Below are 16,537 nucleotides of genomic sequence, written 5' to 3'. Positions count from 1 at the left end.
TTTATGTGCAACAGTATCAAAAGCTTTCCTGAAATCCAAGTATATGATATCAGAATTATTTTTTGCATCCAGTTTTTTTGTTATTGTATTATAGTATCAAATCAGATTGGTCAGACAAAATTGCCCCTTAACAAATCCATACTGTGTCTGAAGTATAATTGCAGTCTTGTCTAGATGAGTCTGCATTATTTCTTTAACCAGTGAGTCCGTTATTTTCCCTGGAACGGAAGTTAAACTAGCTGGTTTGTAGCTAATTATTTGTGTTACCCGTTGATCCTCTTTGTGAATTGGGGATACATTTACACATTTCCAGTTTGCAGGGATTCCCCTGAATTCAAGAATATTCTCATAATTATGGCTAAGGGTTTTCACTTCCTTCACTGCCTCCCTTAGTATAAATTTTGAGGCAGTGAAGGAAGTAAGGAAGGAAACATAAGTCATTCAATATTTGCTATCATTTGAACTATTGAACTAATCCTTTATACTTGTTTATTATTATTCACTGTGTAAGTTTACTTTTTAAAAGGTTGTCTGTTATGTAAATTTGTCTCAATTGTTTTTCCAAATTCTTGTTGGCTGATATTTATTCCCATCCTAGGTATATAAGGGTTTGATTGAACTGATTTTAATAAGAATAATGATAAAGATTATTTTTAATAGTAATATATTTTATTCATATTGATTGGCCTTTGGGTTTTTTTTACCAGGAATACAGAGGTTATTTAATTGTAATATTTGTTTCATTATTTGTAAGAAATTACAAATATTAAAACAAAGTAAGTAATGCCACTTTTTCAATTTATGCTTTTTAATTGATACTGTATTTTGTGTGTATTCTTGCTATATTATTTTTGTATTAGTAAGATAACTACTTTTATTTATTATTTTATATTATTATTTAACATGTGTATGCTAATTATGTGTTGATAAATATGCTTTTGAATTTTCTTTTATTACCAATTGTCATTTGTTATCATTATTAAGAAGGTAACTTTCTATAGGACTTGTCTTTTATAAATAAATAAAATAATATTATACTTTAAAATAAATAGAAAAAAGATATTTATTCATATAATAAATAGCACCCACATGTACTTTTGCAGCTATTTCCATGGGCATTGCAGTTTGTTTTTATTGATACTGTCAGTCTCAATAGCAGTAGTATCACCTGAGTAATTATATTCCTGATCTGTGAGAATCATGATACAATGCGAAAACTTCTGAAAATAATCAGTGTAGAGAATAATAAACCTGTGATTGGTGTGGTCCTGTTGTATTTAATTTAAAACACAAACCTTATAGATATTTCAGCATCACCAAGATATTTTAAATTTCTTTTCAGGATGGAAGTTGTACTGAGTCACTGGAAAGTTTTTTCCACATTTCTGCAGGCGAAAATCTGGGAGCATTACATAAATCTGGAAGGCATAACATGAAAGCAAGAGTAAGTTGACTTTTTGTTATGGAAATTCCATTAAATATCTTTTTATAACTTAATGTTTTTTCCCTAACGTTATGACTAAAATTAAAAGTGTATATTTTGATAAAATTTCTTTGTGTAAAGATTACTCTCTGTTACAAATAATTTTACAAAATTATACAAAATTACCTTACATACTTAGACATTTGTTCCAATGAACCAATCACTCATTTAGTGTAGAATTTTAGTATTACTTCATTTCTGAATTTTAGTATTCTTTCATTCAGAGTTCTAGTAATCACATCTATCAATAATACAAGTGATTGTGTATTACAATGCAGACTTTACTAACGTTGACACTTGCCATTTTAATTATCTTACAAGGAGTAAGATAATTGATTATCGGTAATTGATTATCTTACTTGCTGCTGCAAGTAAGAAAATCAATATCTTACTGAGCTGGTGCAACCAAATTGCCATGTAATGGCAATTTGGTTGCACCAGCTCAGTCTTCACAGTTGCATCATTAATTGTATTGTGCACTTGTGCAAGTTGTGACAGTTTCGTGGTTAGATGACTGTCCTTGTATTGTTTGAACTAGTACTTGTAAACTATTACTTGTTTCACATGGTATTCTCCATAAATATATAATATTATAGTACAGCTTGCATGTAAAGAAAAATTTCACCTAGCAGTATTCCTTCTACAGTCAGAAATGTCATTACCATATGCTGTACTGAATTAGATAAAGCCATGGGCAGTATTTATGTCTCCAGCACATGAATGCATAGCATTTATGTAGACAAATCCAGTTTTCCTCCTCGTTTCATTTGATTTAGCACATTTTCATTTGTATATTTTAAAAGGAGCAGAGAAAAGCACAAAGGGGAACCCTTAGATAGCCTGCATCAGCTGCAGAAGTTTTATGTTCCTATTAAACAAAAACAACCTATTGAATTAACCATGGTTTTTCATAGGGCTGTAGATATGTTGGCTTACATCACCAGTCTATCATATTTATTATTTGTTGTGTGCTGCTGTTAAATAATATACCAAACCTAAAAATTAGTTTCCTCTTACGAGGGGGTATCAAAAAGTTCGTACCCTGACCTAGATAAAACATCAATAGGAAGATACTGTTTTTAATATAAGTTGTCTACATATTCAATAACTAACATGAAATTTCATTCCCATGAGTGATCATACACCAGAGGTGGAGCCCGGAATCTTTGGGAGGACGCTATGGTTAACAAAGTGGAGTATCGAACAGTGATGAAGTTCCTGCATTTGCAGGACAAAAAAGCTCAGGAAATTGACGAAGAAATGAAAGCTGTGTATGGGCAGAAATGTCCATCCAATGACACTAAAAAAGTGGAAACAGGAGTTTCAGTATGGCCGTTGTCAAAGACAAGTGTCTTTGACAAGCCGAGAGAAGGAAGGCCACCAACATCCACAGACAGTGAGACGGTTGCAAAGGTCGAGCAGCTGGTGCTGAGTGACAGACATGTGACAATTAATTTTATTGCAAATGCAGTGGGAATTAGTTATGAGTCTGCCCACAGCATTTTACACGACCATCTGCACATGTCTAAAGTATCCTCACAACGGGTTCCAAAATTTCTGACACTTTTGCAGAAGCAATGTCGAATGCAATATTCTCGCCAACTGTTGGATTTGTGTAATGCTGATGTTGAGAACTTTTTTGATTGGTTGGTGACAAATGATGACTGCTGGGTGTATCAGTATGATCCGGAGACTAAAGACATGTCAAAGCAGTGGAAGCACACTTCCTCCGCCACCTCCCAAAAAGGCAAAGACCACTCTACCTGCAAAGAAGGTGATGCAGTCCCTGTTTTGGGACAGAAAAGTTGTTATCCTGACAGATTACCTACCTTATGGTTCCACACTTACCGGAGAAAAAGTTCTTTTGAAAAAGTTACACGATGCTTTGAAGGTGAAAAGGTGTGGAATGTTAACCAAAGGTGTCCGTCTTCAGTCAGACAATGTACTGGCTCACACAGCCATTGCCACCACCAACTTTGTTGCCCAGTGCAGCTTCGACCTACTGCAGCACCCACCCTATTCTCCTGACCTAGCACTGTCGGACTTCTTGTTTTGAGAAATGAAGAAACCATTGTATGGATGGTTTCAGCTCAGGAAGTCATTGATAAAGTGGAATTGTGGTTTCAGGCAGAAAGTGCAGACTTCTATGATTAAGGCATTAAACAACTGATCCAGATGGTTTTTTTTTGATTTGGTAGTTATTGGCGCATCGGCTTCTGTGGCCATATTGCACCTCCCAAGGTTTTTGCAGTACTTTGATCCAAGCCCGAGGCGGGAATCGAACCCGCGACCTTTGGGTTGCCGGGCAGGTACTTTACCCACTCGGCTAGCCCGGTCGGCCTGATCCAGATGGGAGAAATGTGTTATTATACATGGAGAGTACATAGAAAAGGATTAAAGTTTCTGTGTAGTTTCACCTTTCTGGGGCTATTATTTCTATCTAGTTAAGGGTACAAACTTTTTGATACCCCTTTGTATATAAGGTAGATCAGGTATTAGCTGTAAAGTTAATACAAAAACAAACTGCTTTTGAATTATTTTATTAAACAACTTTGAATTATTTCTTGCCAATTTTTAAGGTTATAAAATAGGGTAATTTTTCAAGTGTGTGACTTCTATTTGAAATAAAATTGGCACACCTGTTAAAACAATGAAGCTATCCTTTCCAGATTTTAAGAATTTTTCTGGTATGTAACTCCTGCAATAGTGAGGTAATCACCATCTGATAACAGTTCTAAGATGAAAAAGTTAAACTAAAACCATGTTAGAATATAGCATAGGAATACTGTAGTATACTTTTTATACTAAATGCATCAAAAACATGACATAGCAAAGTGAGAGAGAATTTTAAATAAGCAGAATAATTACAGAATCCAATTTAAAGCTAATGTCAAGTAATGACAACAGAACATTACTCCAGAAATTTTTCTCTTGTCACTATCAACTCAATATGTTAACAGAGTGAAGATGTTGTTCACACTTCAGTTGATTCTTTACATGGAAAGCATATTTAAAATATTTCTTCATGTATTATTTCTTTTATACATAGATTTAATTTTTCCCCCCAATAAGTTTTGATGGACTCCTTGCTATGGCTGTCCAGGAGTATAAGCAAACATTTTTTTTTTTTTTTGGTAAATTACTTATTCCATTATGGGCCCACTGCTCACCTTTTTGCAGTCTTTTATTGCAATAGTATCAAAAGCTTTCCTGAAATCCAAGTATATGATATCAGAATTATATTTGGTATTCAGTTCCTTTGTGATCACATCATAGTATCCAATCAAATTGGTCAGACAAGACCTCTCTTTAATAAACCCATGCTGTGTCTTAACTATTACTGCAGTCTTGTCTAGATGATCCTGCAATGCTTCTTTAACCAGTGATTCCGTTATTTTCCCTGGAACACAAGTTAAACTAACAAGTCTATAGTTACTTGTTACCTTTTGAATCTCCTTTGTGAATTGGTGATACATTTGTACATTTCCAGTCCATAGGGACCTCCCCCGAGTCCAAGGAAGCTTTCATAATAATTATGACTAAGGGTTTGTTTACTTCTTTTGCTGCTTCCTTTAATTGGATAGATCCTGTCCACCCCAGATGCCTTTTTATATTAACTTCAACAATTTCTCCTCCACTTTGCTCTCAGTTATTACAAAATCACTTAGCTCCCTATTAGAGTTTGATAAACTTCTGGCACTCCCCTCATTGAATAACTCCTCATTTGTAAATGTAGATGCAAAATACACATTCAGTTTATCAGCTACCTGAGCATGATCATCAATAGTCAACCCATCTATGTTAAGTGGTCCAATCTGATTCATCCCTTTCCTTCTAGAGTTTACATAAGTGAAGAACTCTCTGCTGTTTTTCTTTGCATCCTTTGCCAAGGATTTCTCGTAATCTGCCTTCGCCTACCTAACCTCCTTTGTGACTTGATTACAGACTAGTTTATATCTGCCTTAGGCTTCTGTGTCACCTGATACTTTATATGCATCCTATACATTTTTCTTCTCTGCTACGAGCCTCATTAGTTTATCTGACATCCATTTAGGCCTAAACCTTGAACAGTATTTCTTAGTTGGAATGAAAAGCCTAGTAGCCTCCAAATTTAAGTCCCCGAAAGCTTCCCATTCAGAATTCAGTGTTGATAACATCATCAGTTGATCCCACTGTACAGAATTTAAAAATTGTCTAAGACCCCTGTAGTCACCTTCACAAAAGCAAAAGCCCTTCCCTTTAGCCTTGATGGTAGTTACATCTTTAAGTAATTCCCACATCAGTACATTGTGATCACTGTCGTCCAGTGGTTCCTTTATCTGCAAATTTTTAATGCATGAATAATCACTGCTGATAATCAGATCAAGAGTATTAATCCCTCTGGTTGCCTCTTGAACATGCTGCTGTAGAAAACAGTCATCCAATAAATCCAAAAAGTCTTGCTAGTGTACGAGTGACCAATCCACAAGTTCCAGTCAATATCTGGAAAGTTGAAATCCCCCATTATAAGGCATTCTGATTTACTGGCCCACTCTCTTTGTCTGCACAATTGCTCATTATGCTCATCAGATTCATTAGGCCTATAACACACACCTACTCATTTTTCCTTTCCCAGTGCTTATGTCACACCAAACAGACTCAACATTGCATTGTCTCAGCTACCTTGAGGTTGGTACTACCTAAATGGTATCTTATTTTAGAATTAGTACTATGCAAATGCAGTACCTTGCATTTGAGTAGCAATAATCCCTTGCATTTATCAAAGTTAAACCTCAAGTGCCTTTTTTTTGGCCTGCCAATCTTGTTGTAATAGCATATGCTGATTACTGTCATTAGCCACCCTTTATATCATAGCACACTTAGATATTAACATGAAACACCTGTATAGGTATCATAAATAAATATTAAAAACAGAAGGGACCCCAACACTGAACCTTGTGACCCCACTAATAACATTACTCTGTGAAGAGCAGTGGCCATTAATAGCTATTTTTTGTCTCCTGCCACTTAACCATCCCTTTTTCCATAGCAGTATCTTGCTCTCATGTCATGCTGCACTACTCCAGTTTGGAACAGTAGAACAGTTTGTAATAATAAATTAACTTTTATTCTTTATAAATCTTATAATAATGAAGTGGTAATTTGTATGTCTATAATATTTTCAGTTTATCTCCATGAAAAAAAAAAAAAAAAAAAAAAGTTTCCGCCTTCATACTGGTATCATGATGCTTGTAAAATTACATCTGGACTTTTATTTTTTGCAAAAAATTTATTTTATTTTTTTTTTTTAGGCAGTACTTATAGACATGGAGGAAGGTGTGATTTCAAATTTATTAAAAGGACCACTTGGAGAAATTTTTGATAGCAAACAGTTGGTTACAGATGTGTCAGGCTCCGGAAACAACTGGTATGATTTATTTTTATTTTTATCCCACTGATTTATTCCATTAGCTTGCATACAGTTGAGTGGTCCAAAATCAAGGTGGGCTGAATCCAGTGTGAATTTCTGATTCCATGCGCTGTTTAATTAAAAGGATGTATGACAAATTTTAGTATGGGGGATGTAAATATTAGGTAATTATTATATGCAGATGGTGTACTGTTAAATAACAGCTTACAAGATTTAAAGAATCTCTGGATAAATTAAATAAAAATTGTACAGAATTTGCCATGAAAATTAATTGCATTCACAGAAAAAAGCTGGGAAACTGTGAGAGATACTAGAACTAGATATAATCAAACATTTGGCACTTTGGTTTTAGAATATTAGTATGAGAATTATCTGTGGTTTATTCCAGGATCTAATAATTCAGAAAGTTTTATTAAAAGCTCATTTCTTTATGAGAATGAAACTAAGTTTAATACAATAATCATTAAAACCTTAATACTTATTTGAAAGAGGAATGCCAAGAATCACAATGCAAATGGTTGTGCTGTGGTTCTTGAAATAAATGTGATGCCAGGAATAAACTACAAGTAAATCTCACCTAGAGTAAACTAAAATAACCAAAAATTGCATTCAATTACAAGTTTTGGGCATCTAAGAATAGTTTTTAATGAAGATGGAGGATTAGACACAGAAATAAACATTGAAATACTCATAAGTAAAGCAGGAAGTTTAGGTGGCCAGTTAATAAATAAATATATATGTGGCAGAAGAGAAATTAGCTAAAAGACAAAATTATTTTCCGTTTATGCCACAGTTTTTAAGTCTGTTTCAACCTAGTATGAAACAGAGCTGGATAAGAAATAAAGGATTGATCAAAAATTATAATCTTCTGAAATGGAGTTTTCAGATATTAATGAGACCATATTAAAAGTGGGGAAATAAGAAAAAAATCTTGGGGTAACAAATATCCAGTCAAAGATAAGTGAAGCAAACATATGATAGTATGGGCATATAAGAAGGATAGAAGATGGGTGATTTTTGCTTCAAATATCTGTTCATACTAAACAGATATTTGAAGCTCATACTAAACAGATATTTTTCTCCAGTCCAACTTTCCTAACAGTGAGGTAATTTTCCTTGGTGATTTTAACGTTCACAACTCCAGCTGGCTTCCGTTTTCTAGTCACACCGACCCAGCAGGTCGAGATGCTGAGGCTTTTGCAATTACTAATGACCTAGCACAGATTGTTCATTTACCTACAAGAATACCAGACAATCCTAATCATACAGCCAATACGCTTGATCTTTTTCTCACAAACAACCCTTCTAAGTACAAGGTCGAAGTGAGAGGTCCTTTAGGCACTTCAGATCACAACTTGGTGATTGTCTCTTCTCCAATGGAACCTTTATCTCATAGCTATTCCCAACCTCGTATTGTTTGGCATTACAAGAATGCAAAATGGGATGACCTGCGAGACTTCTTTTCTTCTTTTCCTTGGTCGGATTACTGTTTCAAAACTTCTGATGTCAACGTTTGCTCAGATCGTGTCAGCAAAATTATTCTTGCAGGAATGGAATCCTTTATCCCACACTCCACTTTAAAATCTCGTCCTTTATCTAAACCTTGGTTTTCCAATAAATGTGTGAAGGCTGTCCAAGAGAAGAATGTTGCATATCGTAATTGGCTTGTTTCTAATTCTTCAGTTTCATTTTCTGCCTACACCAAAGCTCGCAACAGTTGTAAAGCAGTTATTAAGCAGTCCAAACTAGAGTTTGAACAGGCTAAGAGTAGAAAACTTGCTTCTTGCCCTAATGGTAGCCGAGCATTCTGGTCTCTTGCCAAAGCTATTGGCCACAACTTTTGCCCATCTCTGCTCCCACCTCTGTCCAAACCAGATGGTTCTGTTGTCACTTCAGCCAAGGATAAAGCTGACCTGCTAGCATCCCATTTTTCTTCCAGCTCATGTATTAATGACCTTGGTAAAACACCTCCCACCATTCCTAACACGCTCCATTCAATGCCTCCTGTGGTCTTCCGTCAAAAGGATATCAGAAGGATTTTGATGAATCTTGATGCTACAAAAGCTCCAGGTCCTGATGGTATTTCTCCACTTTTTCTCAAAACCTGTGCTCCTGAACTTACTCCTATTCTTTGCCGCCTTTTTTCACTTTCTTATTCCAAAGGTGTTTTTCCTTCTGCTTGGAAATTTGCTCATATCCAGCCAGTTCCTAAAAAGGGTGACAAATCCCTCCCATCCAATTACCGTCCCATTGCAATTACTTCTACTCTTTCTAAAGTAATGGAGAAATCAATTAACCGCCAACTCTTAAACTATCTAGAAACCTTTCGTCTGATCAATGATCACAATTATGGATTCCGTCAGTGTCGATCCACTGGAGATATTCTGGCTTATGTTACCCATTTATGGACTAATTCTATGGAAAGGTTCAGTGAAGCACAAGTAGTTGCTCTTGACATCTCAAAAGCTTTTGATCGTGTTTGGCATAAAGGTCTTCTAAACAAGCTTCCATCTTATGGTTTGCCAACTGTTTTTAGTAATTGGTTATCCAGTTTTCTCTCTGATCGCTCACTGAGGGTGATGGTAGATGGCTCTGTGTCTTATAACTTCTCCAATAATGCTGGTGTCCCCCAAGGTTCAGTTCTTTCCCCCACTCTTTTCCTCTTGTATATCAATGACCTTCTTCCATTGACTGGAAATCCTATCCATAGTTTTGCCGATGATAGCACATTGCATTCAACTTTCCATTTTGAGAAACCTTGTCCAGCTCAATCAGCTTCAAGTTCTCGAAAATCTGCTGCCAATTCCTTAAATGCCGATCTTCAGGTAATTCTCCAGTGAGGCAAAGACAACTTAGTTGATTTCAACCCTTCTAAAACTCAGTCTTGTCTTATATCTCGCAAAAAGGATTCTTCTACTCCTATGCTTATCTTTAGTGACACTCCGATTTCTAGGCAAAATGATATATCTCTTTTGGGGATTACCCTGACTTCTAATCTCTCTTGGCACAAGCACATTACAAATATTGCTTCCTCTGCATCTAAAAAACTTGGTTTTCTCTTTCGCTCTCGCCGTTACTTTTCTTCCAAACAGTTGCTCACTCTGTATAAATCGCAAATCCGCCCTGCCATGGAATATTGTTCCCACATCTGGGGTGGTGCCCCCAAAACCTCTCTCAAGCTTCTTGATTCCATTCAGAAGAGGGCAGTTAGGTTAATTATTGATTCATCTCTAACAGAGTCTCTCCACTTGCTTTCTCATAGACGCACTGTTTCTGCTGCATGCCTCTTCTACAGATACTTCCATGGGCACTGTTCTTCTGAATTGGCTTCTATAATTCCCGCTCTCTCTTTCAAAACAGTCCGAACACGTGCTGCCACCAGCCAACATCCATTTACTGTGCAACTTCAAACCCACAGAACCAACTTTTCATCTTCCTCATTTATTCATTCAACTGCCGTTTTCTGGAACAACCTTCCTTCATACGTATTTCCTGAAAACTACAATCTACAGAAGTTCAAGTCCAATATCAACAAATATCTTCTTTCGTCTTCTCAACCTCCAACCCAAGCACGGTACTAAGTACTATAGGTTCTAATACCTCTCGTGTTTGGGTTTCTCATAAAAAAAAAAAAAACAAAACAGATATTTGAAGCAAAAATTGAGTAATACTAGAACCAAAGACATACCCAAGGTTTTGCCCCAGTGGCTCCTTTAAATTTTGGCCTCATCTAAATTACTTATGATGTTACTGTAGTCTCTATCCATTTAATGTTACAATCCATATATGGCAACCAAAGATGTTCAGACCATCTCCATTGCCAAATCTAGAGAATGAACCTCCTGTGATGGGTGCATCACAAGCACTTTATGTATACTTTTCATTTTTAATAGGATCTTAGCGCTTTTAATCTCTTAATTGTGGTGCACGGGGTGTATTTTTTAAGCAATACATTTCTACTTTAGAAAATATCCTTTTTATATATAGGTCAGTATAAAAAGGGTAATATTGTTATGTATATTTAGCAGTTTTTAACTTGATGCAATATCTATGCTGGTTTTTTCACCCTTTCTAGAAGTTTTCTGATTTCTGTATTATTATTAGTTATTGTATACAATTCCAGACCTTGTTCTTTTCCTTATTTTTTTTTTTTCCAATTATATATTTGATATCAGTATTTTGCAATTTAAATACTCCTCTAGCAATCAGTCTAATTTCACCACCTTATTTTCTGTTATTTTTTAAAGTTATTCTTACAAGAATGCCCCATTCCTTGTATATATATATATATATATAATCTTTATTGTACACAAAAGTGATATATATACCAGGGATGGCCAACAAGTCGATTACGGCTTTAATTTCGTTCGATTTTAAGACAAATTTTAAATATATATATAAAAAATAGATTAATCTAAATATTATTATTATGCACCCCACTGCATACGCTTCATACAAAACAGGCTGCCGTACCCGAGTGGTCAGGCACACGGGTGCATAAGTGCACATGCCTTGAGTGACGGGGTTCAAACCAGTCACTACTAAATACAGTGCTGTTTCTTGTATTCTGTCTATCTTGTGAACTCCTCTAACCGTTTGGTCGTCCCGGAGTATAAACAGAAAATTTATTTTATTTATTTCAAATCTGTTGAACCACGTGACTACTCTTGTCGCCTCGCAGCCGCTAGGCTTGTCCAGTGAAAATGCACGCAGTTATGTTGTGGAGGGCATAGTGTATGTGTCGAATTCTTATATAGCTTACTTAATATTAATAACTGGACAATACTTATACGTTAATTTAATAACCTTTGATTTAAAATTAATACTACGAAAAAGGCAAAACATATCATTTTCATCAAGAGTGGGAACTAGAATATTTTTTTGTAATGATAAAAGAAAAATGTTGTTGTTTGATCTGCAATGCTTCCGTGGCTATACCCAAAAAAAAAGGAAATTTAGAAAGGCACTTCAACACACTGATTAGTAGTATTTCTGCATAAATATCATTTTTTGGGATTGGCTAAGGATCTCAAAGAAAAAAAATCCAATCATTTTGCAAATATGCAAGATCATTTGTAAAAATATCCTGTTTTTGAATTTAATAGTGAGAAAAATGTTTCTGAAATTGAGGAAGTTGTGGATGATTTTGAAACAATTGAAGACATTGTTCAGTATATTTCTTATCCATTTAATGTCGACTTAGATATGAAACAAATTGCAGAAAAATCGCTGGAATTTTTCACATGGAGAAAATATTACTTGAAAATGAAATTATTACGTAACGAAATGATATCTTCCTAAAAGCCAGATCATCAGAAGAAGACTTTTGGAAATATGTTTGCCGAGAAAAGTACCGAAATGAAAAAAAAATGCAGTGAACTTTTAAATTCCTGTTTTGGTTCCACCTATCTATGTGAATCGGCCTTTTCGTATTTAAAACAAAAAAAAAAAAAAAAAACGAATACTTCTTTCTCTACTCTTATGGACTTCGAGAGAGAGAGAGAGAGAGAGAGAGAGAGAGAGAGAGAGAGAGAGAGAGAGAGAGAGAGAGAGAGAGAGAGAGAAGTAAAAGGGAAGGGAATCACCAAGAAAGAGAAGAATGATAATACCCAGCTCAGGACCCTGGGTGTGCCAAGCCCATACCAGATGTGAACCCCTGGGGGATCACAGTATATCCCTAATTTTGAAAGCTTGGCAGATGACATGAAGACACAAACTTCGCATAAATTAAAATTTTAAATACATATGAATTTAAAATAAGAATTCCGAATTGTATTTAATTTTAAAATTTATAAACAACATTTTTCAATATGTGTTGATTAACTTTTTTAACCATGTGCAATGAAATTCTTGAGATGGTAGATCACGGCACATTTTGAAGAAAAAAAGTAGATCGCATCACAAATTAAGTTGGCCACCACTGATATATACAATATACCCTTCGCAGCTTTTCCAGGTGCATCAACCCTGACCAGCGCCAAAGCTTCAACTAGCTAAAACAACTTTGACTTAGTTGTATGTACTGATTACGGTTCTTTAATATTTAGCATGACATGTTGATTTTGGTATGTTTCTGACATATGCTATTCTATGTTAGCAAAACTGTAGTAATATTCCTATTATGAATATAATCTTAATTGCAATTTAAAAATTTCTTTTTTTTTTTTATGATTAGAAAGCTGTGTAACATTTGCATATATTGTTAACGTTCAAATATAATTTTAAAATTTTACACATCTCTGCATCCAGTCAAATATAAATTATGGAAATTTATATTAACTTTTATAGGGCAGTTGGCCATAAAGAATATGGAATGTTATATAAAGACAAAATAATAGATCTTGTAAGGAAAGAGGCAGAGAAATGTGATTGTCTTCAGTGTTTCTTTTTAATTCACTCAACAGGCGGAGGTTAGTGGTTTAGTGAATCTTGTATTATACTTTTTAAAATAAACAAATCAGACAGTAGCATTTTCATTTTTGTCATCATCATTATCATCATCATAAACAAGGTTAGATAAAAGATAATTGTTTTAAAGGAAGAAAATTCAACAAAGAATCTAAATTATACACAGTAATGCAATGTTTACCACTGATACTTGACTAATAAATACTTATTTCAGTAACTAGTAGCTATCAGACAAATCATCACTATAACGTATTGCACATATTCATATTACAGTTATATACTGGAAAATGATAGCCTAAGGTGCCAAGGAACCATAAAAAATATATCAAAATCATAATTGTCTGAAAGGGAGATGAAATGTGGTTTGCATTATTAGAAGTTAATTGAAAATAAATGGCACTGTTACATTGTGAAAATTTGTTTACAATGTTAATTGAAGGGTTACCACATCAGTCTGCACTTAATACAGGTTGGCTATATTTCGAGGTTCTGCTGAACTCTGTCTTCACTCCTCTTGGTCAAGAGATGTAGAGAAAGAAACAAATTAAAACACAATTTGTGGTGTTGCAAAAGGTGAAGTTGCTATGTAAGCATACAATTGATATGTGACTTAATAGCAGTAGTAAATTCAAAGAAGCTTAAAACTTGTCTTGAAGAGAACTGAGAATATAATGCTAATTAATTTCCTTCCTCTAAAGAGTACTATTACTGATGAAAAAGGTATTAGTCTGGAAATGAAAACTATTCCTATTAGACCAAACTAATTTTAAATCAGTTTAGTCTTATAGGAATGGTTTTCATTTCCAGACTACTACCTCTTTCACTAGTATAGTAGACTTTCAGAATAACGGCATCTTCGGGGATTCAAGGTGCTGTTAATTAAATTTTTCCGTTATCTAGAAAGTTTTATTTTTAATATATTTAATGCAGAAATAATGAGGCTAAATAAGAAATAGAGAGATTATAATGCTATTTTATTAACTGCACATAAAAAACATAAACATGTTGATGATCCAGTGTTATATTCTGCCATTAATACACTCCTGCTTATGCCCCATTCTGTTTTCTTTATATTATATCAAGTTTAGTCTGCATGGGCAGCAGAGTGGTGGTATTGTCACCGTTCTCCCTACACCAGGTAGAAAAGGCCCAGGTTTGAATCCCATCGATGATGCCAAGGAACTTTTATGGGCTTTTTTCACTCTGTGACTGAGTTAGTTGGTCTCAGGCATAGATAGCAAGGTCCCCCCAGAAACTGGGGTTTTTCATTCAGCACAACAGGCAAATCGACCAGAGAACACGCAAATTACAGACAATGCACATGTATATATGAATTAACTTTCTGGGTGATGCTGATCTAATACTGTACTTTGGATTATATCAAGTTTGTCACTAAGTTTTAATGTTGTTCTTTTCTTCTCTGTGTGAGGTTTATTAACTTTAGGAGCCATAGTGAGGGTTTTTTAATTTAAAATAAATGTAAAACGGTATAATCCATGGCAGATTGCGCTGGTCCCAAAGGAACTAGTAGTTGTTGGTGACTCTATTGTCAGGGAAACGGGGAACATCCTTTGTAAAAAGGATAGGTAGAACAGGACCAGGGTATGTCTGCCAGGGGCAAAGGTTGATGACGTTGTAGAGCAGATATCATCTTTTAGGGGCACAAAAGGTGATATAGTTGTACATGTTGGCACTAATGATATTAAGAGTAGGAGACCGGCATTATTAGGAATTACTTAACAAGTACAGGTCACTGTTGAAAAAAAGCCGTGAAATAGGGTTGAATTTGAAAGTGTCTGCAATTCTGCCCAGACACGATAGAAGGGAGTATATGATGAGAGCCTTGTCGATCAATTCGGCCCAGGAAAGACTGTGCAGGGCTCAAGGGGTAGAATTTTTTTCAGCCTGGTCTGTACTTGTTAACAGGAGAGACTGCTTCTACAGGGATGGGATACACTTAAATAGAAAGGGTGCAAGAATATTTGCTGATGCTATCGAGGCAGTGTTAGGTGGGTCGGAAAACTGATAGCTTGGGGGGATACAAGGACTAATAGTTTAACAGTAGCCATAGGCAGAGGTGAAGGTGATTCTTGCACAACTTCTATTAGAATAAGTAGCGACCTGGAGCGAGGGGTGTTGGGGGTTTCAGGGACGGATGGCAGTCATCGTGAAACAGGTGGGTATATGGGATGTGTTAGAGTAATTAAGAATAAGAATAGGTGCATGTATACTTGCATGTATACCAATGCTAGAAGTATAGTAAATAAATTTGATGAATTTGAAGTGTTGGTCAAGACATCAAAGGCGGATATTGTTGGGATATCAGAGATGTGGTGTCACACAGATATAAGGAATGCCGAACTGGAATTTGGTTCCAGTTCGGCTTTCCTTATATCTGTTATGTTTATCTTTATTAACAGCATAACTGGAGTTATGCTGTTAATAAAGAAAAACATAAAATCAAAAGAATTGCATCCAGTTGATATAGATGAACAGTGCACTGTTTAGTCAGTTTGGTGTGACATAAGCACTGCGAAAACAAAAATAAGAGTAGGAGTGTGTTATAGGCCTAATGACTTGAATGAGTACAATGAACAATTGTACAGAGAAATAGAGTGGGCTAGTAAATCGGAATGTCTTATAATGGGGGATTTTAACTTCCCAGATATTGACTGGAACTTGTGGGTTGGGCACTCGCACACTAGTCAGACTTTTGTGGATTTATTGGATGATTGTTTTCTGCAGCAGCATGTTCGAGAGGCAACCAGAGAAAGTAATACTCTTGATCTGGTTATCAGCAGTGATCATTCATGTATTAGGAATTTGCAGATAAAAGAACCACTAGGTGGCAGTGATCACAGTGTACTGACATGGGATTTACTTAAAGATTTAACTACTATCAGGGGTAAAGGAAAGGGTTTTTGCTTCCGTAAAGGCAAGTACAGTGGTCTCCGACATTTTTTAAATTCTGTACAGTGGGATCAACTGACGATGTTACTAACAGTAAATTCTAAGTGGGAAGCATTCAAGGAATTAATCGTGGAAGCTACTAAAAGGTTCATACCTATTAAGAAATATTGTTCAAGGTTTAGGCCTAAATGGTTGTCAAATGAACTAATGAGACTCGTAACAAAGAAGAAAAATGCATGGGATGCATATAAATTATCAAGCGACTCAGAAGCATATGGCAGATATAAGTTAATCTGTAATCAGGTCACAAAGGAGGTTCGGCAGGC

The 16,537-nt window shown here is 35.3% G+C and overlaps 1 protein-coding gene across 1 annotated transcript in view; it reads left to right on the top strand.

Moving 5' to 3' along the window:
* Positions 1–16,537, top strand: part of LOC150077848 (tubulin epsilon chain-like) — a 97,599-nt gene that overhangs the window by 16,577 nt on the left and 64,485 nt on the right. The window contains exons 3-5 of the mRNA XM_090384382.1: positions 1,343–1,444; positions 6,775–6,890; positions 13,182–13,303. Coding sequence (XP_090240508.1) covers positions 1,343–1,444; positions 6,775–6,890; positions 13,182–13,303 — 340 coding nt within the window. The remainder of the gene's footprint in view (positions 1–1,342; positions 1,445–6,774; positions 6,891–13,181; positions 13,304–16,537) is intronic.

The sequence above is a fragment of the Mastigoproctus giganteus genome, chromosome 11 (assembly GCF_048544385.1).
Source record: "Mastigoproctus giganteus isolate SK-2022 chromosome 11, ASM4854438v1, whole genome shotgun sequence".
Taxonomy (NCBI): Eukaryota; Metazoa; Arthropoda; class Arachnida; order Uropygi; family Thelyphonidae; genus Mastigoproctus; species Mastigoproctus giganteus.
This window is presented reverse-complemented; position numbering and strand designations above follow the sequence as displayed.